A 25,130-nucleotide genomic window follows, 5' to 3' on the forward strand; every position below is an offset into this window, starting at 1 on the left:
TGTCATGCTAAGCACTTGCTCTACCACTACACTTCCAGCTTTCCAGGTACTGTGATACAAAATGAGGCAAAAGTCAATCAATGTTAACTACCATATGGCTAAATACTGCTTGAATCAATGGTGAGGGACTGGCTGGGTGAGTTAGAAAGGAAACATGTTTATTCTGAAATTGCGTGTGTGCCTCTAACGTGAGGCTAAAACTTCACTGTCTTGGTATGCAGGCATGCAAAAATGATTCTGATCTTCCACCTCTGGAGTGTCAGGGATTGCACTACAGCTCTAGAACACCTCCGTGACCCCACTTTCAGGGGTTACTGGGAGAATCAAACCTGGGCCTTCTAGATATGTAGGCTGGCACACTCGTGTTGTCTGACAAACTTTTCCTGGGGAGACTCAACACATATCTACTCACCCCAGATAGGGAGCCCATGACAGACCAAAGGGGATACCACTAAAGTTCAACTTGGTGAGAACCAGTAAGTTTTACTGGGGGTACTTACAGGATTATGGGTCGGGGGTCACTTGTAGGAGGGAAATGATCCAGCTGCATTGTCCGAGTCCACCCTGGCATGGGAACCTGAAGCACACTGCACAGCCTGCAGGCTGGAGAGTGTCCTTTCTGGGTGCCTCAGTTGCTCTAGACCTCTTCAAGATCTATTTAAGAGTCTGGAAATGGCAGCTTGGCTCTTTCCATCTGAGAGGGACTCCTAACTTTTATTACTTAGGCTGGCAGGAAGGGGGCTGAGTGAAATCTGGTCAGCTGCAGGGAGTTCCAGAAGCTATTCTGAGTTGTTACCTTAATGCTTAAAGAGCTTCCTGCAGGATAGAATGTTTATTTCTTGGAAGAATCAAAACTCCCTGCCACATCTCCCAAAACTGATACTCTACACAGCAACCTGAATGAGCAGGGAAGCTCGCAGATGCAAAAAGATTAAGTTTCAACTCCTGGGGTTAGGCCCCACTTCAGCTTGGTTCCATGACCAGCCAAGGGCAGGATTCAGCTGTGGCTTGTACATGCTGCTTCTAGATCCAGAGGTTAAACCACAGTGCTTTATCAATCCCTCGTTATAAATTGGTATTCACAGTGGATCATGATTAATGGGTGATATGTATGAAACCAGCGATGTGGATAAGTTTCCTTCATTTTCATGACCAGCTACAAGTCTTGGTAAGGAAAGAAGGTGAAATTCCCCTTACAAGGTGCTAAGTAGAGAAGTACAAAGGCGGGGCATCCAAAGTGTCTAATTCAACAGGGAGATAATACAGACAGAGTCGAGTTATAAAGGTAAAAATGCCTTTATTTCTAAGATATGGCTTAACTACACACAGTGTATTAATTAAGCCAGTTTTGGAATTCATTTTGCAGCATAGGACAAGTAGAGGAATGGTCAGGACACTCCTCTGGCAATTCAATCTATTGAGCTCTTTTTCAGCTGTTTCTGATGTTTGGAGCGTCGTTTTGGATTGCTCTGCATGACAGACAGGTCAGACCTTGGGGAAGATTGGTAACCCACATCCTCTGCTTTTATGGGCTTGATAATATGGCCTGCTTTGGTGACAACCTTGGGAGCAGTCAGCTTTTGGAAAGCTCTCTGCGTGTTCCACGTGGATCCTATAGGATTCTGGATGGTCCTTTCAAATTGCTGATGGTGGGTGAATGGATACGGGAGCACTCGCACCTGGAAGGGAAGAGGGATTTGGCGTGAGGCCTAAGGTGCAGTTGTTTAAAGGGAGCCTAGAGAAGGCATAATGGCTCATGCTTGTAATCTCAGCATTTGCAAGGCTGAGACAGGAGGATCACAGGTTCAAGGTCAGCCCAGTCCATAGTTCAGTTCTATGTGACAATCACAAGGGAGGTAAGCTTGAGAGGCCAAAGCACCCCAGTATAATCTTAGGACTGATAATCTGTTTGAAGTTATTTGGTACCCACACTCTCAGGCTTGGCCAATGGTTTTAGGACTGAAAACCCAGAAAACCACTCCTGCCCGGCTACAGTAATTCCAAGGCTGCTAACCAGTGCGTACTTATACAACACTGTCACTTCAAGGAGCCCAGGAGTATTTGTACATCCTCATGGATTCTGACCCTTCTATTCTCCTCCTGCTCTCTATTCTCTCCCCCCCTTGTTTTTTTCATAACAGAGTCTCACTAATGTAGCCCTGACTGGCCTGAAACTTGCTATGTAGACCAGGCTGTCCTGAACTTCACAGAGATCTACCTTCCTTTCCTCTTTATGATTGATGTTTTAAGGGAACCAAAGATACGCCTCTGAAGCCTGAATGCCTCCAGGTTCTTGAGCTCAGCTTCATTTTTTTTTTTTTTTTTTGGTTTTTCGAGACAGAGTTTCTCTGTGGCTTTGGAGCCTGTCCCGGAACTAGCTCTGTAGACCAGGCTGGTCTCGAACTCACAGAGATCCGCCTGCCTCTGCCTCCCGAGTGCTGGGATTAAAGGCGTGCGCCACCACCGCCGGGCCTCAGCTTCATTTTCTTAAGGCAGAGGATGTAGAGCTGGTTGGCCCTACTTGATAGCACCAGCCATCTCCCTTGGCGTCATCATATGTCTAGATGGGGAAGTGATTTTCCCAAGTAAAATAAGCAAATGCAAGAACAGAACCCTTGGGTTCCTGGTCCTTGCCCTGTGCTCTTCTCCACTCCAGAGTGCTAGCATCAGGTTTGTAATCGCTTTCCCAATGTCAGTACTGAAAGAAAAGGCTTCCTTTGCCTTTCGGCTACGGAAATGTCTCGTTTGGGTTAATGTTCTTCTATCTGTGCATGCTACTAAGGGTATGAAAACATAAAGTCAGTTTCAGGAGTCCTCTCCTGTTTTGACACACTTCGTTCTATTGCTCCTATGGTGTCTAGCTGATTCAGTGGTTTTCAACCTCTGGGTCGCAACCCCTTTCAGGGTCAAATGACCCTCTTGTAGGTTTTCTCATATCAGATATTTTCATAACAGTAGCAAATGATAGTTATGAACTTGCCACGAAAATTATGGTTGGGGGCACCACAACATGAGGAACTATATTAAAGGGTCATAGCAGTAGGAAGAGAGAGAACCCCTGAACTAGTTAAAAAGAAGAGACAGTTGGTTGTGTTCGTACAGCACACACAAAGTCCTAGATCCAATCCCCAGGGATCACATAAACTAGATGTGGTGGCATATATCTACAATTCAAGCACTTGGGAGGAGGTGGCAGGAAGAACAGATATTCAAGGCCACGCTCAGGAACATAGTGAATTCAAAGTCAGACTAAGCTATACATGAGATCCTGTCTAAAAAAAAAAAAGGCAAAGCAAAAGTCAAGAAAGATTCCTGGAAAATCATTTCATAATTTGCTGTGACGATAGTAAATAAACATGGGAAGGAAAGGCCAGCCTTTCTGAGAAGCACACTCTTAGCTGTCATCTGTAATTTTGGCCCATTGGAGCCTTCTCCTCTTACAATGTGGGCCTCTGTAAATTAGAATCAGGTTGTCAGGCTTGGCAACAAATGCTTTTACCCAGTGAACCACCTCACCGGTCCTATCAGGGTGTTTCTTCCCTCTCCTTCTATATCCAGTTGTTTAGTTATTATAGTTTCAGCTGGAATTATATTGGCAACAGTTTCTGCAGTGATTGGCTTAGAAACTGAGATCACACAGAATGACTAAACTGTTATTGCTTGAGTTTTGAGAGAGGGCCTCGTATCCCAGGCTGCTCACCAATTCACTGGGTAGCTAAGGACGACCTTGAACTTTTGATCTTCCTGTCTCCACCTCCAGAGTGCTAAGATTAGAGATTAAAGGTATGCTTTCTGTCTAGCTCCAATGTTACAATGCTAGTAACAGAACCCACAGCCTTGTGCATGCTAGGCAAGCAGTCTAACAACTGAGCCACATCCCCAGCTCTCCTCTCTGTGCTGTACACATTACATAGTTCTTTTCTCTTTAGAAGGGCAAGCACAACTCATTTCAAATGAGAGGCAGACCACAGGACTAAAGGGAACATGCAGATTATGCAGTTCAATGACAGTTTTTTTTTGGGGGGGGGTCACATACTCACCTTGAGAGAAGCCCAATTTCTCTCTGGACCTTCTGTCCATTTTCTAACTTTTCTACTTTATGTGCAACAGCACTCAGTATTGCCTGACATATTCTAGAGGACAATGGCTATGCTCTAGTTTCCTAAACTGTAAACACCCCTTGCTCATTATTACTATTATTAGTATTTTTTGAGACAGGGTCTCACTCTGTAGCTCTGACTACCCTAGAACTTGCTCTGTAGATCAGAGATACACCTGCCTTTGCTGGGGTTAAGGGCGGATGCCACCTCATACAGCTCATCCCTTGCTTATTAGCGTATGATTCAGCTGAAAATTTCTTCACTTTTGTGGACAGATAATGAATGGTTCATCGCCACTTTTCTTGACACATGACTCAAACATTCTGGTCTCCAAGTGTTACCTTGACTACAAATCCAAGCGTAGAGCGGAATGGTAAATTTTTAGTTTAGCAAACCTCATTTAGAGCAGAATGATCCAGGGTACAAGTTTCACTGCGACTTGGTGGCTCAGTTACTGCTTGCAAAGAATCTCTTTCAGCCTAAACCTTGCCAGTAGCCAGAACAGCACAGCCTGTCTGGCTTTACTGCTCTCCCAACCAGTCAGTGGAATAGACAAATTTGATCTGTTGGTCACCATCACACCAGGTATGGTGGCACAGGCTTTAACAGGTGCTGAGGTTAGTGATTAGAGGTGTGGGTCGTGTCCAGCATGGAGCAATTGGAGTTCAAGGCCAGACTGGGGTAAGGTGTCTCAAAAAAATGCAAAAGTCTAGAAACCCTAAATGAAAACATCATGATCTCTCTCCCCACCAGTTACTAAAAGAGTTCTCTCAAGCAAGAGAAGCAGGTAGTGGAGATCAGTCACCAAGAGAGTGCTTGGAACCTCACCTGGTGAGCCGCAGCGTGGATGTTGCGTTTCTCATTGATAATCACATTGGGCAAATTCCTGTCTTTTCTCGGTGGACCTTCAGGAGCTTTAATAAGAAACCTGGAAAGCCATAGTCAAAGGAGTATTCAGGATTTAGTCAAAAGTGCGGGGAACACGCTTCAGGGTGGGCTGGGGAAACCGTGCTCTTTTGACAGGCTTTTCCCTCCGCTTACCGGCGTCTTTTTTTGGCGCTGGGCTTCAGGTCCATCCCGCCCCACTCTCCCCAGCCAGGCAAGGTCAGGTCCAAGTCCTTTGGCTTATTGGCCTGGATAGTTTCCCTCTTCTCTTTTAGGAACTCCTTGATGACATCATCTCCGGCAAAAGCTTCCTTTATCATTTGCTTTTGGTCTCTCTCCACTTCATCTTCCTGGGAAGAAATAAGAGCAAGAACTGAAACTTGTCTTGCAAGTTCTTCACGACGAGACCGAATCCTGGGTTGTGACATCTTAGCGCCCCCTAGGGGGAAGTGCTGAAAGAATGATCGATTCGCAATAGGAACCAATCAGGCAATCATGCTCCAATTTCTTTCTCTCTAGGGTGACACAATTTAAACCCTTTAATAAGGAAGTTTTAGGGTGGGAGAAAAGATGGCAAGGGTCAAAACAGAATCTCCAAGTGTGGCCGGAATGTGAGCTCCAGCAGCTTTATATCCCAGGAAAAGCAGATAGGTCTTGCTAGTTTTAATTACTTAAATTTGGGGTTGGGGCTGAGGGCAAACCACTGGTGGTCGGAAGTGTGGGGAACTTTGGCAGTAACTCAGAACTGAACTTTGAGTTCTCGTGCCTGAGATCTAGCCAGAGTTTTCAGTGACTACCTCCTCCATTGAGACTTGGTCGACAGTCACCACAGAGAGCTTTAGTGGCCCAGAATTTAGGCTGCTTGTGTGGCTCAGCTGTGTGCATATATCTGCATCTGTTAAACTGACACTTGGGGCCTACCTGGCACCATGGTAATCTGGAATTCTTAACTCCTGAAACGTCTTCCCAGCAATACCAACTTTCATAGACTGTGCTGTGTGTAAGAAGGACTCGTTCTGTTCCAGCTCTGGCCCCTAAAAGCCCAAGACCCTGGCTCTACTCACCTGCTCCTCTACTGTTGTGGGAACAGCCACTGATGTCACAGAAGGAGTTCTTGTAGTCAGGAGTTTCTGTAGACTGATCATTTGCTCCTTCTTCTTCCCCTTCAATTCTTCTTGTGGTTTCCTCCTTACCTGCTCCCCTTCTACTGCAGCTCCAGGGAGCTCCTTATTAGGAAGACAGTCCTCTTTACCTAGCTCTTCTAGTTCCTCCAGAGTTTGTACTCTCTCTGGCCTCTGCAGCAACAGAGGCTCCTCTTCCTCTGGGGCAGGTTCCTCTTCCTGGACCAGGAGAACTGTCTTTGCTGGACTCTCTTTTGGCTTCTTGGACAGACGATTGTCCTTACTGAGTTTCTGAGACAGTGCCTTCAGTTCAGATAATACCTCCTTGGTTGCAGAATCTGGAGGGAAAAAAAATAAAGCTGTCAGAAGTTTGGAAGTTTCCCAGTTGAGGAGTATTTGCCAAGCAACTACTGAGTGCCAAGAAGCATGAAATACACTTTAATAAGGACAAACAGGGTCCTATTTCCCAGGTGACTGCTAATGTCTGGGACTGGGGTTTAACTTCCCTGCACAGTCAACTCTACTTGGAAAGATCACTCAGAATTCTTTTTAGTTGTTTTTAAAGTGTGGTTCTGGAGCTCAAACCCAAAGCCTGGCATTGCTTTTAAATACTGTCATAGGTTAGGGGTGTGGCTCAGTTGGTAGAAAAATTGCCTAATAAGCATGAGGCTCCAGGTTCAGTTTCTAGCACTGTATAAAACTAGTCACTGCGGCACACATTTGTAGTCCTAGCACTCCATAGGCAGAGGCAAGAGCGTCAGAAGTTCAAGGTCATCCTTGAGCCCGTAGTAAGTTTAAGGCCAGCATGGGATATATGAAATTGTATTTAAGAAAAAAATTCAAGCAGCCTCTGGGGCAAGAATATTATTTATAGAAAATCTCATCATGGCCGGGCGGTGGTGGCGCACGCCTTTAATCCCAGCACTCGGGAGGCAGAGGCAGGCGGATCTCTGTGAGTTCAAGGCCAGCCTGGTCTACAAGAGCTAGTTCCAGGACAGGAACCAAAAGCTACAGAGAAACCCTGTCTCGAAAAATCAAAAAAAAAAAGAAAAAAGAAAAAAAAGAAAATCTCATCATGGAACTGAGGAGAGCTGGGCAGTGGTGGCACATGCTTTTGATCCCAGCACTTAGGAGGCAAAGGCGTGCAGATTTCTGAGTTCAAGGCCAGCCTGATCTACAAATTGAGTTTCAGGACAGCCAGGGCGTCACAGAGAAGCATCTTGAAAAACAAACAGACAAAAAAAAATAAGAAACCCATTCCCAGCACTACAATAAATAAATTTACCATATAGCCTGCAGAACTATTCATTCTGGGGAAGTGTCACTCAAATACAGACACATAATATCTAGCATTATGAAGTGCCAGAAATGCCATTTTCTCACTTTATGTAAGCAAGACATAAAAACCCAAAAATAAAAAATTGGACTCCAGACATTAGGAGCAGTTTAACAATTTCTCCAAGTCTACCTCTTGTCTAAAAGTATGTATGGATTCTGACACTTACCATCTTACTTGATTGCAAGTCTGTAGGTACCAGCAATGCTAAGCAACACCTTTTCAAGGCTAGCTTAGCACATAGCCTTTTGAAAGTCCCTAGATGTTAATCACCACAGAGCGTGTGCGGGTGGACATTCCTTTCTTCTCTCAGTCCAGACACAGCAACACGAAATTGTCCCTTCCACCCCATCACAGCTCACCTTGGCCACCCACTGGCTTAGCATCCTGGTTGAGCTTAGATCTTTTCCTAAGGGATCTCCTTTCCTCAAATTCTTTCATCAAAACATCTTCCTCTGCCTCTGGTTTTTCATTTCCCTCGTTTTCAGAAAACTCATGGGCCACAGGCTCAGGCAGTTCATTCGAGCCAGCCTGGACCTCATCCTCTTGTGCATCACGATTGCAAGTCCTGAGCATCCATGGATTGGGTCCATCAGCATTCATCTGTGCTTCATTCACTGCATCAGGAACTAGGGCTTCTTCCTCTTCAGCGCCTCCCTCTTCTTCACTCTCTGAAACAACTTGGAGCTTCTGCGTCAGTTCCTTGTTCTTAGCCAACTGTTCTTGCATAGCTTGGCGGGCCTAGAGGAAGGAGTTCCCAGCACGGGAGCTTTGTCGTTAGTGACCATAGCAATGCCTTTCCCCTCTACTCTTGCCTTGCTAGTGCTGGGTTTGTTATATGTGTAACAACAATAAACTCAAGCTGCTGCCTTTATTTTTTTTCTTCAGAATGCTGGGCTGGAACCCAAGCTTTCACCATGCTGAGTAAGTACTCTACCATTAAAGCCACAAACTCAGTTTTCCCATTTCACTTGGCATTTCTTTTCTCCCTTTCCTTTCCCTTTCTTTCTTTCTTTCTTTCTTTCTTTCTTTCTTTCTTTCTTTCTCTCTGGCTTCTCGAGACAGGGTTTCTCTGTAGCTTTGGGGCCTGTCCTGGAACTAGCTCTTGTAGACCAGGCTGGCCTCGAACTCACAGAGATCCACCTGCCTCTACCTTCCTGTGAGTGCTAGGATTAAAGGTGTGGGCCACCACTGCCCTACCCACTTAGCATTTCTTACTAGCATTTACTGTTTAAACAGTACACATAAAATAAACAGTCGCCATAGAATAAAATAGAAAGACAAATTATTCTTAAGGAAGCAACAGGTGAAATACAATGATAAAAGTATAAGAAGTTTCTTCCTTTTGCTAGGTTTGCCTTGATGTTATTTTTTTCTTTCATCTTTTTCCACCTTTGTCCTGGTCATTTTCTCTCTGCCTTAACCTTTTTTCTGATGTCTTTCTATATTCCTGGTTTTTCATTAATCCTTGTGACTTTCCCCCCAATTCTATTTCTGCGGCCATTCTTGTGTACTGATTTCCTTTTTTCCTCCAATTCCATCTCCTTTTGTCTGGTCTGTCTCTTACCTCCAGGTCATACTTTGCCATAATTGCCTTTGACTTGGCCCATTTGCCACTGTTCTGATGCTTAAGGCTCATTCGCTCCTAGAAAGGAAGGACAAAATGAGATCTTTAATGCCTTTCACGGATAGTTGTTAGCAAAGGTGTCAAAAGCAAGAGGCAATCTCACCATCATTCTGGCTTTCTCAATTTTTTCCAGTTCTTCCAGTGCAGCATTTGGATCGACTTTCCTCAGCTGCTCAAAGTCTTTTATGGCTTTTTTGGCCTTTCCTTTCTTCACAATTTTGTGGTATCTACAGGGTAAGAGAGGAGGTATGGGAGCTGAGACTTCGCTGAAACACAGAATGCCACATGCAAAAGTGCCCATGGGATCCAAGGGGTTTCCTAATGCAGGTGCTAGAACGACTACCACAGTCAATACGGAACCTGAGACAATGGCCAGGACTCTCCAACCCTTCGAACTTCTGCAGAGCAGACTCTTCTGTTCCTATAGTTCAAAGAAGGAACAGAACACATTCCAGAGAGGCAGAAAAGCAAAAAAATTTCTACTGGATTCCACGCTCTGGAAATTCAGAGCTCACTCTGCAGAACCAATCCATGGTCTTTTGGAAGGAGAGAGAGTAACCAAACAGTCCTTTTCTTGTCAATGTCAAGTATAAATGCTAAAGGCAGAGGAGGGGGCATTCCTGAAGTGACACAACCACATGAGGTTACTCTAGGAAAAGGTGATGTCATTCCTACTTGGGAGTTCTTTTACATGACCTTAAACATCATGTTAAAAGTTTTCTCCAAAGGGTTCACGATTAACGACACCACTTGCTGATATGAGGTTCACAGCTTCCTTACTTTTTACTTTTGATTTTCTTCATCCTTCGAGCCCTGGCTTCATAGTAGGACTGCAGAGCTCGGGCCCTCTGAAGCTCTGCTCGGCGAATCTTAGCCTACAATGAATGACATTTACAGTAACTCCTGGACTTGAAGTCAAATGCTGGGAGAACCATGGCTTGCCTGGGTATGTGAAATGGTCTACAACACTTACCTCTTCCAGGCTCATGGCTCTGAGGGAGGCTTTTTCTACAGGAGTCAGTAAAGGGTCTGTCACTGGCTGTTTGTTCTTATGCAGGAGGTTAAAAACTTCCTGTTCCAGAGGGGTTCTTGCCTTAAGGAGGTAACAAAACATGCCAAACCTTAGGTTCTAATCAAGCTGTTCAGAGGAATAGACAATGCTTTATTTTATTTTGAAGTTTAAAAATTTGTTTTCTTTTCCCTCCCTCCCTCCCTCCTTTAGACAAGATCTTACTATCTAGCTCTGGCTAGCTTGAAACTCACTATAGCCCAGGTTGCCCCAGAAGTGATGGTGTCTTCCTCTTTTAGCTTCTCTAGTACTATGATTACAGGATGGTACTATTCCACTCAGCTTGATTTGTTTTTGAGACAGGGTCTCTCTGGGTAGCTCTGTCCTGGAACTTGTTCTGTAGACCAGGCTGGCCGTGAACCCACAGAGATTTGCCTACCTATGCCTCCTGAGTGCTGAGATTAAAGGTGTGTGCCACCACTGCCTGGCTTCAGCTTGAATTTTCTAAAAAATTATTATTAAGGCAACTTCCACAAGGGAACTCAGGGACTTTATAATATTACTTGGGGGATCATTTTCTGTTATCAATTTTCTTAAGGATCTAAGCATGATAGTCTTATGTTAAATGCTAGAAAGAGAGCATTACTAAATTGTCACGTTAATTTTAAAAGTCCAAAACTGTCAAAATGATGGTGGTGCATGCATGTCTATAATCCTTACACTTGTGAGACAAAGGCAGGCTGACAGCTGCAAGTTCAAGGCCAGGCTGGGTGACATAGCAAGCTTCTGACTCAAATAAAACAAAACAAAAGTAAAAAAAAATTATATATATATATTTGAAGCAAACACCAATTAATTACCTTATAGTTGGGAATCTCAGGGTCTTATCATAACTCTACAGGGAAGGAGAGGTTAGATCTTAAGCATTATTTGCCATTGATGATATTAACTGGAAAATCAACCCAGAACTTTTTTTTGAGGAAAAAAATCAATTTATTTAGCTTATGGTTATAGCACATCATTAGGGAAGTAGACAAGATTGCCGGGCAAAAATTGGGAACTTGGGGGTGGGGTGGGATGGGGGTAAAGGGAAATGGTGAGAGAAAAGTGAGAAGGGGAGGATGGGGGAAGCTTGGGGGAATGGGATAGTTGTATTTGACAGAACTTTTTTTTTTTAAAAAAAAAGATTTATGCCTGCATGCTAGAAGAGGGCACCAGATGTCATTACAGATGGTTGTGAGCCACCATTTAGTTGCTGGGAATAGAACACAGGACTTTTGGAAGGGTAGTCAGAGCTCTTAACCACTAAGCCACATGACCAGTCCCCTAGAACTTAACTTATTTATTTGGGTAGTGCTGAGGATTGAATCTGGGGCCTGTGTATGTATACTTCTAAAGCCCTCATTTTTGATTTTATGATATAGGATCTTGCTATACATCATGGTCTGGCTAGCCTCAAACTTCAATCTTTCTGCCTTAGCCTTCCAAGTGCTGCCAGGTATGTGCTACTATGCCTGGCTCTCATCTTTTTATTCATTACCAAATAGACAAGAACAGTCATTCTTAAGTAGATTTTGCCTAGTAATTTATCTTGCGGCAGGGTATGTGTTCCCTATCAAATATTTATCTAGCCTTCTTGTAATTCAAATTTAACTCTGCTCATTTTCTAACTTTGGCTCCAGCTCCTTAGTTTCCAGTGACTTTTCAATGACAGGTGGTAACTATGAAATAAACTGTGCACCAGTTATTTCACACGTCAATCAAATATCCCATTTGCTACTTGACTGACATTGTGAGGATGACTAAAATCATCAGGCCAATCAGGCCATAGTCCATCCGGACACAGCCCAAAGACAGCCTTTGGCAACAGCCAGTTCCAAACCTCACATATTATGCGTGTTTTTCTTCAGTAGCCACATGCATCATGGTCAGTAGTAAACTTACAAATATCTGAGCAAACGCATAAATACACATCATCACATGTTACACGGTGCTATTGATTTAGCCATAAACCTATTCTACTGAATGGTAAAGGTGCATGTTCTTCCATTTTTAGTATCTGCAGAAGTGATCAATCACAGGCTACAAAGTGATTTATATTACAATGTTGTAATCGCCCTTCAAATTCAATTCAATTTGCCAACATTTATTGATTTCAGCTACATTCCAGGCACTTGTGAGGGGTGCTAGGACTATGCAATTAATTAAGATAGATCCTGTCTTCATAGAGCTCAGAGCAAAGATATGATACACATGCTACTAACAATGTCCCATTAATGGGTTAAATGTTATAACGGTAAGCACACAGAAAGGGTTTGTTAATCCTGATTTAGGAGGTGGGTGGGTTAGAGAGGGAAGGAAATAACTCTTAGATTTAGGTATGGAGGCTTAAGCACAATCTTTCAAGAGTGGGAAAAGTTCAGACAGATGGGCATAAAAACACAGGTACCGGGAAGTAAGTGGTATGTAAGGGAACAATGCACTGCTCAGCTAGCTAAAACACGAGGCATTTTTATTTTGCTTAAGTGGAGTGCCTTAGATTTGAATTCTTACAATGACTGTGTGTGCGTGCACATGTGTGTGGGTGTAAGTGCTCATGCCATGGGGCACAGGGCAAATTTTGGGAGTCAGTTAATTTTTTCCACCACGTGGGCTCTGGAGCTAGGACTCAAGTTGTCAGGTGTGGCACTTAGCATTCGTAAGGCTGAGCCCTCTCCCTGGCCCATGATGGATTTTTAAGTAGGAGAGTGCCAAATGATTTTGTGGTTCAGAATGGAAAGCATGGTGAGTGTGAGGATCCTGACCAGGGCAGCAAAATCTAAAAATAAGAGAGAACAAGCACCCGAAGCCATAACAGATTTGATAAGATCAGCCTACCACGCGTGCTAGGGAGGGGACAGCTAAGGAAATGGGTAGGGATCAGAGGAGCCAGGTTTTCAACCCAGGTGACCCAAATGGGGAGTTAGGCTGTGAACTGAATAAAGGTGGCGATTAAGGCTTGGGAATCTAGAAGTGTGATGTCTGGTGGCACAGTTCACATGGAGATGTGGACATGCCCCACCTACAGGCTGTGAGACTAGACTTTGGGAGAGATTGAGAGTGACAGCCAACTCACAGAATTGACAGAGTAAGACCCAAAAGGCCCAGGAAAAGCTGGAGAAACCAAGCAGTCAAAGTACAGAGCGGAAGCCAAGGCTGGGAGAGCGTCTAAGAACGCGGTTGTCCATGCTGTTGCCAGACAGGCTGAAGCCGAGGAGGGCTTAGGACAAGGCAACTTGGAGGCTCGTTATTACTGTACTTTGAGACAGGCAGCAGTAGGACAGGAAGAGGAGACAGCAGCAACAGCAGCGGAAACCAGATCTTCCCAAAGCACGTTCCTTGTAGGTTTGCTTCATTGTGTAAAAGCTTAAAACACAATTGAACTTTGCCATTTTTTTTCTATTCCCAACTTTAAAAAGTTTTCAGCTGGAGACAGAATGTTGCTAAAGTGTCCTGGTTGACTCAACCTTTCAAACCTCTACCTCAGGCTCCCAAACAGCTAGGATTACAAGCCTGTGACATCATGCCCAGTCCTCCTTCCCTTGAATTTGCCTTGAACTGAAAATCCTTCAGTCTTAGGCTTCTAAGCGTGGGAATTGTAGGCGTGTACCACTTCACTTAGGCACATCCCTTTCCTGAGATGTGGTCTCAAGGCCTCAGTCCTCCGCCGGCGTCCCGAGTGCCAGGATTACAGGCAAAGGCTACGATACGCGACCTGCCACTTCACTTTTTAGAAAATCTGCTTATGGTTCAGATTAGGTACAACAGGTGAACTTGCTCTTTGGGCATAGCCTTTAAAATCCGGGTGTAGGAACTAGGCGCCATTCCAGGACTGAGAGGGTTGAGCAAGAGGAGTCAAGGCCAGCCTAAGCAAGACATAACAGCTAGGATACATTGTGCCTCAAAGCAAAACGTAACAGCTAGGATACATTGTGCCTCAAAGCAAAAGGTAACAGCTAGGATACATTGTGAACACTTTGGAAAATGCCGGTGCTCACGAAAAGGAAAAAGAGATGGGGGTAAAGGTTACTTTATATCCTTTATAGAGAATGGTGCAGTTTACAACCCCCCCCCTTAACTCTTCAGCTAGAGTTAAGTGCAATTTTAGGAAGGTGAAACCCAAACTAGAGCGCAGGCATTTTTGATTGTTCACCTCCAGAGATGCAGTTCTGTTACTGTCTCTGGTACTTCGAACTCTTTAAGTTGCAAGGAAAGAACTGGAAGCTGCTAGCCAAACTCTTTCCTTTCACGTTCCGTGCCATACTAGCATAGTTTCTCAGGAATAAGCCTCAGAATAAATGGCACAGTATTCTCAAACTATACCATCTGGGCCCCACTCACTGAGGAAGAGGCTGGGCCATTCTTAGTGTGGTCTCCTTCACTGACATGGTACTCTCCTGCTAACTCCCAAATTACATTATCATTTAGAAAAAGCAAGGCACATAAATAGTGTGGAAACTACTTTCTCCACCAAAAAAAAAGGGTAAAATTCATGAATATAGAAATAAAACTCTAGCTGGGCTGTGGTGGCGCACGCCTTTAATCCCAGCATTCGGGAGGCAGAGGCAGGTGGATCTCGGTGAGTTTGAGGCCAGCCTAGTCTACAAGAGCTAGTTCCAGGACAGGAGCCAAAGCTACAGAGAAACCCTGAAACCCTGTCTCGAAAAACAAAAACAAAACAACAACAAAAAAAAAAAGGAAAAAAAAAGAAAGAAAACTCTAAATCAACAATAAAAATAAAACTGGTTATTTGGGGGCAGGCATGGAAGGCAGGTGGGGCAGCGTGAGACATCACTATGTAGCTTTCATACTTTTTTTGAAACCCTGTAAATTGTTATTACCTCTTCAATTTTTTTCTAAAGTCTCCCTTCATTCTGCAGCCACACTTTATACCTGATCTCTTTTTCATGTAGAAAAGGAAGAATCCTAGAAAGAGAATGGTAGTGACTTCAAAAATACTATCAGAAAACAGAACTTTTTTTTTTTTGTTTAGTCATGGTGACAAGCAATGCAGTTTTAATTAGCTTAACTTCCTGACATAGACACTATCATTTCTGGTTTTTTAGAAAGCACAGAGAAATGTAACACCTTTGTAGTTAGATCGATCGATCTATCTATCTATCTATCTATCTATCTATCTATCTATCTATCTATCTATCTATCTATCTATCTACCTATCCATCCATCCATCTACATCTATCTATGGTGTAGGTACTGTTTTCTTTGACTATTTTTCTTTAAGACAGAACATTCTAGTAGAGACTCCATACCATTGGTATACTAGAAAAGTAGGCTGGCTGCTCTGAAGGGGTTGTTCATATAGTAAAAAAAGAGACTCTAGGGACCAATTCGGCCAAGAGTGTAACTGCCATTCTACCAAAACTGTATCATTTGCTACAGGCTAAAACCCCTAAAATGGGAAGAATACCTAATAACGAAGAAGAGTTGGTACATTAAAACCCACCCAACTCACATAGTGACAGGGGTCAGTGTTTGGGAAACACGGCTTTAAAGTATTCCTCCCTCCCTTCATGAGTTACTCACTGAAGTTCTTGTCATTAAATGGTAATATAAGTTTTGGGTGGTAGCATTACAACAAAATAGAACTGGGGGATAAGAAAGAAAATATGAAAAAAAAGAAAACATGGGTTGGAGAGATGGCTCAGTGTTTAAGAGCACTGGCTGCTCTTCCAGAGGACCTGGTTCAAATCCCAGCACCCACATGGCAGCTCCCACCTATCAAGTTCCAGGAGCTCTGACACCATCACACAGACACACATGCAGGCACAACACCAATGAATATAAAACAGAAATAAATTATATAAAAGAAAACATAGTATGTTCCTTTCATCTTGGCAGACACACACACACTTTTTTAAATTAATTGTTTTTGAGACAGGGTCTCATGTAGCTAGCTCAAGTTGGCCTCAAACTCCTGATTATTCTGCTCCCACCTCCCAAATGCTGGGATTACAAGTATGTATCACCATGTCCCAATCTTTGTGATCAGATGTTTTAACAGAGCTACCGTGTGGCTTGGCTATTTCCTGACTGACAGCTAAGATACACTGTCTCCTCTCTTTTCTGACCACCGAACGAAAACGACAAAAGCTGACATTCAGGGTTAAATTCCTTCAAACTTGTTGAAGGGTTTGTTTTTGTTTTGCTGCCCTCACCTTCCAGTCAAGAAACACTTGTTCAATGGGAGCAAAGGAAGCTGGCTCCTTCTCCAGGGGGAAAACCAGCTGCTCTGCTTCCCGGTTCTTCTGAACAACAGAATCCCATTTGGAGAGGATCTGTGAAGTCTTACTGAATGCCACTTCTCTGTGGATCTAAACCAGGCAAAGTACAGAAAAGGAAAGGGCCATGAGATCCCACATCAAGCTCAAAGGAATACCAAGAAACCAGAAGGTAATGTTTCTTTCTTTGTCGTCCCCACCCCAACAACCAGAAGCCCTGAAATGACCTCTTGCTCACTTCTGAAGAGTTCAGCCACCCCTACTTTCCCTCCCCTTCTCAGTTCAAGTTCTTCCCTTTATAAGGGGATGCTTTCCATGTAACTTACCCGTTCAACCTCTCCTTTGTTAAGGGGCAAGTCCAGAGTCTTCTTTGACTTGACTCTACTCAGTTGCTTTTTTACAGCAGTCAATGAGGAGGAAGGCTTAACAGGCTCAAGGAGATCTGATAGGGCTAATTTTTCTCCAGAGCCTGTGAAAAGGTCAACTTTCTCATCAGTTTTGGAGGTGAAACAAAAAAAAATCTCAATATAATGTAGGAAGTGGTCTGAATAGAATATGTTGAGTCTCAAAAATGTATAAATATAAATTATCCTTATTTCAGTCCTTTATCCTTTAGGCATAGTAACACCACTAATCTTGTACATTTCCAAATATGTTAGGGGGTGGAAGGAGAAAAAGTTATTTAAAAAGCCAGTTATTCTCCCCCCCTCCCACACACACAGGGTTTCTCTGTGTAACAGCCCTGGCTGCACTGGAACTTGCTCTGCAGACCAGGCTGGCCTCAAACTCACAGATCCTCCTGTCTCTGTCTCCTGGATTAAAGATGTGTGCCACCACTGCGCAGCTTCTCCTTGTCTTTTTACTTCTACTCTTGTCTCACTGCAATTAATTCGTCCCACAGCAGCCAGTCAGTTTTTAAAATTATGTATCTCAATATGTCATAATCCTGCTGAAAGTGATTCAAGCCTGCTTAATTATACCTAGAATCTCATAAACCCAAAGGACAAGTCCTGATAGGATTCGGTCTTCATTTGCAGTTAACTCTAACTCACAACATTCTACTATACTCAAGTGATATTAGTCCTTTTCCTGAGTTTTTCTTTAAGTGTTCCTAAGCTGTTCCTTTGACAAGAATGTTTTCTCCCACCTTTGTATGGTTGACTTTCCTTTCCCTTCAACCTTGCCTCTTTAAGGACCTTTCATGGCCAATCAATCTGAAGTATTCCTTTAAGTCATTATACTACACCACTTAGATTTTGTCTTGTTTTTAAGATAGGATCTCTTGTAGACCAGGGTGGCCTTGAACTGTGTAGCCAAGCTTGGCCTTGAATTCCTGCTCTTTGCTCTTCTTGCATCTTTCAAGTACTGAGATTAAAGACACGGGCCACTGCTGCATCAGCCTGTTTTAGTTCTTCCATCATTCCTAGACTGTAGAGCCCATCTGATCACCCCTTATTCTTCATTGTTGACTTAGTATCTAGACTAGTCACCTGCTATTGATTTAGCTGCTTTGGTGGATACACTGCAGAAGCTCAATAGAAACCCATTGAATCAATTCAGCTAGCTTACCGGTAGTACACTGCTAAGTGCTCTGAGGTTCCAGTGGTGATTACTAAAAGCACAAACTCATTGAATCTGCCAAAGTTCAGAAAAGGTTAAAAAAATGGTATCTAGACACAGTAACTATGCCACTTACTAGACCTACTTGGTTTTTTTGGTGGGGGCAAACAGGGCCTCAGAATATCACCCTAGCTGGCCTGCAACTTGCTATATAGACCAGGCTGGACTTGAACTCACAGATACACCTGCTTCTGCCTCCTTAGTGCTGAGAATAAAAGGTATATGCCACCATACCTGGTAGATCATGCATTTCTAACAGTCATGATATTGTCCTTTTCCTCTCTTCCCCCAACTCAGGGGATAAGAAGGGGCTCTTGAGGGGGCAGGGTATAGTATATCTTAGATACTACTAAGCTTCCAAGACTCAACATTTAGTTATTGATTAGGAAATCAATAACGGAAAAGCAATGGGGTTGAAAAATGTCTGCCACCTCTACCTAGGTCAGTCAGGTAAGGGTCTGCCATTTCCTTTCTGCTAAGGAGGCCTAGGAGTCTGTCTTGATCCCTTTGCCCTGTGACATGCTGCTTTGTAGGGAAACACAGCAAAGATGCTGATGTTCAGGAAGTCAGAAATAAAAAAAATAAAGTGCTAAGAGATCACGGCCACTGTCAGCCTTAACTGGTCATGGAAGGAAACTTCCTGTTGCAGTGGTTGACCAGAGACTCAATCACCCCAGAGACTTGCTGTGGCACAATGCTTAGTCCGAAATGGCTATCTGTACCCCACTTCAAGCCTAAGGGAACACCATGAAAGAGAGAGTAAGGGGTGGCTTGTTATACGGCAGTTGCTTCCAAATTGAAACCATCCCACGAGGGAGGGGGAAGGCTCATGAGGAAAACAAGTGTCACATGTCTGGGAACACTGAAAATTGCAGATTATCCAAGTCCACCCCCAAGACACAGCTTTATAGAAGTAGCTAACAACTGTTGGGGGGAAGAGATATGAGCAGCCAGCTACAGAGATTTTCTTGGTCAATTCCTTAAAGAAGTCAAGGGGTGCAGCATTCTTGAGTTTTCATCAGTGTTGCAGTGGGCTTTCGGTAATACACCTGCTTTGGGGTCATGCTAGCTCCTATAAATAACGCCTCACCCATATTCTGTTAGTCACGACAATAGAAACTCTTTGGTTTACCAACATCAAACAACTCTAATAAGGCTCCAATAAAGCTGAATATCTATCTGTCTGTCCTAACTCAAAGCATCATGCGAGAACTGAAATACAAAGGCAATTGTGAGCTGGGTGGTGGTGGTGCATGCCTTTAATCCCAGTACTTGGGAGGCAGGGACAGATGGATCTCTGTGAGTTCGAGGCCGGCCTGATCTACACAGAGAATTCTAGCACAGCCAAGGTTACACAAAGAAACCCTGTCTTGAAAAACCAAAAAGGAAAGAGAGATAAGAAAAAAGGCAATTGTGAACATTAAAAAGCTATACAAACACTGCCCATCAAAATCCCGGCAAAATTCTTCAAAGACCTCGAAAGAACGGTACTCAACTCCATATGGGAAAGCAAAAAACAATCCTGTATAACAAAAGAACTTGGAGGCATCACAATCCCTGACTTCAAACTCTACAACAGAGCTACAGTACTGAAAACAGCCTGGTATTGGTATAAGAAGAGACAGGAGGACCAATAGAACTGAATAGAAGACCTGCATATCAATCCATACATCTTCGAACACCTGATCTTTGATAAAGAAGCAAAAAAATATCAAATGGAAAAAAGAAAGCATATTTAACAAGTGGTGCTGGCATAACTGGATAGCAACATGCAGAAGAGTGAAAATAGACCCATATCTATCACCACGCACAAAACTCAAGTCCAAATGGATCGAAGACCTCAACATAAAGCCAGCCACACTAAACCTTATAGGAAAGTGGGAAGTACATTTGAATGCACTGGCACAGGGACCCACTTCCTAAATATAACTTCAGCAGCACAGACACTGAGAGAAACAATTAATAAACGGGACCTCCTGAAACTGAAAAGCTTCTGTAAAGCAAGACATGGTCAACAAGACAAAATGACAGCCTACAGAATGGGAAAAGATATTCACTAACCCCAAATCAGACAGAGGTCTGATCTCCAAAATATACAAAGAACTCAAGAAATTGGACAGCAACAACCCACATAATCCAATAAAAAAAATGGAGTACAGACCTAAACAGAGAACTCTAAACAGAGGAATCTAAAATGGCTGAAAGACACTTACGGAAATGTTCAACATCCTTAGTCATCAGAGAAACACAATTCAAAATAACTCTGAGATTCCATATTACACCTGAAAGAATGGTCAAGATCAAAAACACTGATGACAACTTATGCTGGAGAGGTTGTGGGGTAAGGGGAACACCCCGGCATTGCTGGTGGGAATGCAAGCTGGTACAACCCCTTTGGATGTCAGTGTGGCGATTTCTCAGAAAATTAGGAAACAACCTTCCTCAAGACCCAGTAATACTACTTTTGGGTATATATCCAAAGGATGCTCAATTGTGCCACAAGGACATGTGCTCAACTATGTTCATAGCAGCTTTGTTTGTCATAGCCAGAACCTGGAAACAACCTAAATGCCCCTCGACTGAAGAATGGATAAGGAAAATGTGGTACATTTACACAATGGAGTACTATACAGCAGAAAAAAATAACAACATCTTGAATTTTGCAGGAAAATGGATGGAGCTAGAAAACATTATTTTGAGTGAGGTAACCCAGACACAGAAAGACAGTTATTACATGTACTCACTCATAGGTGGTTTTTAAACATAAAGCAAAGAAACCAGCCTACAAACCATAATCCCAGAGAACTTAGACAACAATGTGGAGCCTAAGAGAGACTTACATAGATCTAACCTACATGGAATGTAGAAAGTAGAAAAAGATAAGACCTCCTGAGTAAATTAGGAGAATGGGGATCTTGGGGAAGGATTTAGGGGGGAGGGGAGAGGCAGGGAGGGGAGCAGAAAAAATATAGAGCTTAATAAACATCAATAAAAATGTATAAAAATATATACATATAAAAGCTATACAAACACGACAGCTAAGGTAGTAAGAGATACACGGAACCATCACTCAAGTCGCTTTAATGGATTAAGCATCCTATTGAGGTCCATAGGAGATATTCAGCATTCTTTATTTGACTACCCTTAATGCATCCTCACAGGTAAATATTTATGATTTCATGCATAAATACCTTTTAAAACTTATCTTCAGGAGCTGTGCAGTGGTGGCACACACCTTTAATTCTAGCACTCTGGAGGCAGAGGCAGATGGAGTTTGAGGTCAGCCTGGTCTACAGAGTGAGTTCCAGGACAGCCAAGGCTGTTACACAGAGAAACCTTGTCTCAAAAAAAAAAAAGAAAGAAAGAAACAAAAAAAATGAACAAAATAACAACCCCTTACCTTCAGAACTAACATTAAACTCAGACACTTTCAGACTAGCCTCAGATCTCTCAGCCGATTTCCACCTGAAATTAGGAAAAAAGATACACTAGAAATGGAAACATTTGCATGGGGAGCGCAAAACACTTCCCTTTATTGTTTTGTTTCTAAGATGCTGAAGTCTAGGGTTTCATACCAGCTCTACCACTGAGTTACATCTTTAAGCACAATGTTTCTTTCTTCAAAGGCAGTTGTGGTTTTATGGTCCACTTTTGTCAGTACAACCAAACTGTTTCTAACTTTAGACTTAGTCTAATCCGCATCTCATATTCTTTATATAGCCCCAGCCCTTAAAAATACAATGTAGCTGGGAGGTGGTGGCGCACGCCTTTAATCCCAGCACTCGGGAGGCAGAGGCAGGCGGATCTCTGTGAGTTTGAGACCAGCCTGGTCTACAAGAGCTAGTTCCAGGACAGGCTCCAAAACCAGAGAAACCCTGTCTCGAAAAACCAAAAAAAAAAAAAAAAAAAAAAATACAATGTAGTACAATGAAAAAGATTTAAGCACACATAAATTTGAATCCAGGTCCTGCCCTTATAAATGGTTCACCATGGAGTTAAAATTTTAATTTTAACTTTAATGTGGTTAATATGTATTCAATGCTTCAAAAGACTATTGGTGTGAATTAACTAAAACTGTACGAGTTCTAATACATTGACAGCAATAAAGAAAATAGCTAATAATCATAGTTTTTTACTATATGCTATACACAGGCACTAGGATCATTACATGAGATACTCAATAAATCTTAGTAGGGCGAGCAAGATGGCTCAAGAGATAAAGGCCATTGCTGCCAAACCAAACTGAGTTTGATCCCTGAATCCCCCATATGGAAGGAAAGAACCAACTTTTACAAGCTGTCCTATGACCTCTACTTGTGCTAAGTGGCATATGTATATCCCCACACAAAGGAAGGAAGGAAAGATGGAAGACAGACAGACAGACGGACGTAATTATAAGCTGTCCAAACTGACAGAGATATTACCTATTTTTTCCACTAAGGGAACCGATCGCTTCCAGAAGTTTTTGATGTTTTCTTTCTCCATCACCATCCCCCTAGACTCAGAGGAGGAAACTCTATTAGGACAACGCGAGGAGGGGAAAGACAACTTGGAAATAAGTGCACATGCAAATTTGGGTTCTGGTTGGCAGAGAACAGGGGATTCAGATGAGATATTATATGACCACTCTAATCCAAGCTGGATTTGGAATTAGGGAACTGTTTCAAAATCCAAACACTATATAAGGAATGTAGATCCTTCAATCCATCCCTGACCCAAAAAAAAAAAAAAAAAGACTGTAGATCCTTAGTAACTTGGAATGTCCTAACTGATTTGAAGATAACATCTTAAACCAGGCAGTGGTGACTCATGCCTTTAAACCCAGCACTGGTGGATCCATGTGAGTTTGAGGCCAGTCTGGGTGGTTACAGAGAAACCTTGTCTGGAGACTACCTTCCCCCACCCTGTGTTTTTTGGTCAGCTTAGTGACTGCAAATGAATCTGCTGATAATTTAATTATTGTCTGCAGAGAAACCCTGTCTCGAACCCTCCTCCGAAAGAAAAGAAATCAGCTTAAAATACTGTTTCTGCATAAAAGTGTTTTTTTTCCATACAGAAACACCGACCAACAGTTAAAGTCATAAGCACAGTACTCAAAGTGGCTTTTTAATCAGGAGAAACTACCCCACCCCCTTCTGAGACAGGGTCTCATTACGTAGCCTTGTCCGGATTGGAACTTACTATGTACCCCAGGCTGGCTGCGAAATAATATAGATTCACTGCCTCTGACTCCCAAGTGCTGGGTTAAAGGTGTGTGCCACTGAGCTTCATAGAATCCCTTACAAACAGATGAAGACAAGCTCTCGGTTAGCAGCAGAGAAGGGTCTCAAATTTCAGATCCTCCTGCCTCAGGCTCCTGAGTTCTAGGATGACTACCATGACCCCTGACCTTTCCTTATCATTAATATCGGTACTGTTTTACACAGAAGGAGGGGAAACGACTTAAGGATTTTGTCAAGGAATTAGGCGTACAATTCGGTCAGCAGATGCTGGAGTTCTAGGTACCCCCCCCCCATATACATCTCCAATCCTTTCCGCTCCAGGAATGCTTTGTTCGCCCTGATTTTGAATCAGTTCAACGCTGGTCACCCACCTCATCTTCACTGGCGCTCAAGGGGTAGTTGGTTGGCAAATCCACTAGTTCTTCCTGCTGGCTCAAAGCCAGAAGGCTGTTTTAAAAAGGCAACATAGAAATATTAGCATGCGAAATAACCCTTCTTTTAAAACAGCGTCTCCACCGGCGGTTCTCAACCGGTGAGTCGCGATCCACCGGAGGTTGTCGCATGATCCTTTTAAAGGAGTTGCTAAAGACCATCGGAAAACACAGATAATTACGATTCATAACTGTGGGAAAGTTAGAATTATGAAGTAGCAACGAAAATAATGCTATGGTTGGGGGTCAGCACAACATGAGGAATTGAATTAAACAGTCGCGGCGTTGGGAAGGTTGAGAACCGCTGTTCTAAACCAATTCATTCCGTTTTTTTTTTCAGTTCTGAGTAGCCCGAGAAGAGGTGCAAAAGCGCAACAGTAAGAGCACCTTCGGCAATTTGTCAAGACTTTACATTTAGACCGAAGTAAGGCAACACCTCCAAGGTAACAGTAACTGACACCATTCAAATTCGCAAGAAAAAGAATGAACAAAACTCATTAGTGATTGACGCTGCGTTTCCCACCGATGCTACTGCTGGTCTTTGAGGTAAAGGCAGTTTCCTAATTAACCTTTTAAAGATTCTATTAGCGATTCTATGCATCTTCTATCAGTCCGATGCCTTAATAAGTGCATTCAAAATGTAATCTTGATCTTTTGTACCCAGAACTGGGGAGATAGGCGAATAATTGAAACCAAACGAGTATGGGTGTTTAACTAAGGAGATTGGTATTTAGAAAGAGTCTACTATTACTTAACAGAGTATCTCGGTATTTACTAGGCAAACATTACCAAATGGACTACATTTAGATTTTATAACGCTGAGGGGGAACACGTGAAATACCACAGGAGAGGTAATATTGTGGACGACTCTCACACAATTTGGCACTGCCTGCGCAGATCGCGCGTGGCACAGACAGAAAATGGGCACGTGACAAATAAAGGGAAACCAGTAATATTAACTTTGTCAAGAGATAGATCTGATCGACCATTAGGTCTAACAGCGTCGCACTTAAAGAGCCGAAAAACAGAGGCGCAAAATCAACTTAAATTAAGGGGCTTTAAAGGACTAATAGCAGATACATTAACTACTGGCAGGATCTTGAGAGACGGATAACTACTGAGTGTTAGAAGGTGGCGTTTCTCCCCCTAACTCCAGGAAACTCAGCCCTCAGACCCGGGATCTCCCTTTTACTTCTTACCCCTTCGCAGCTTTGGTCGCGTGCATCGCCGTAGCCTGTCTCTCACATGGAACAAGGGCGGAAGCCAAAAAGAGAGCAAGTTACTAGCCTGCCGCAAAGCAATTATTGCTTCCGCCAATCAGGCACGACTAGACGCGTCATTTCCGCCCAGGGAGAGGCTGGTGAAGAATTTGAGTCCCTTTAGGATTGGCTGGCACAACGCCCGGTTGCCTGGCTGCAGGCGGCAAGGACGGCGGGCGGGACTTTGCAGTCTCCGTTCTTTTCGGAGCTCTCCAAATTAGCGGTGGCGATTCTCAGACCCT

The 25,130-nt window shown here is 43.2% G+C and overlaps 1 protein-coding gene across 1 annotated transcript; it reads right to left on the reverse strand.

Annotated features, from left to right (window-relative positions):
- Window positions 1–1,277: 1,277 nt before the first annotated feature.
- Window positions 1,278–24,929, reverse strand: Utp14a (UTP14A small subunit processome component). The gene is made up of 15 exons (XM_075957598.1): window positions 24,829–24,929; window positions 23,570–23,645; window positions 22,401–22,471; window positions 21,377–21,441; window positions 16,683–16,825; window positions 16,294–16,449; window positions 10,043–10,162; window positions 9,850–9,944; window positions 9,173–9,296; window positions 9,010–9,087; window positions 7,805–8,183; window positions 6,050–6,444; window positions 5,142–5,335; window positions 4,929–5,028; window positions 1,278–1,679 (listed from the first exon to the last, which is right to left on the reverse strand). The coding sequence occupies exons 1-15, from the start codon at window positions 24,852–24,854 to the stop codon at window positions 1,410–1,412; spliced, it is 2,292 nt and encodes a 763-aa protein (XP_075813713.1). The 5' UTR covers window positions 24,855–24,929; the 3' UTR covers window positions 1,278–1,409.
- Window positions 24,930–25,130: the final 201 nt, after the last annotated feature.

The sequence above is a fragment of the Microtus pennsylvanicus genome, chromosome X, assembly GCF_037038515.1.
Source record: "Microtus pennsylvanicus isolate mMicPen1 chromosome X, mMicPen1.hap1, whole genome shotgun sequence".
Lineage (NCBI taxonomy): Eukaryota > Metazoa > Chordata > Mammalia > Rodentia > Cricetidae > Microtus > Microtus pennsylvanicus.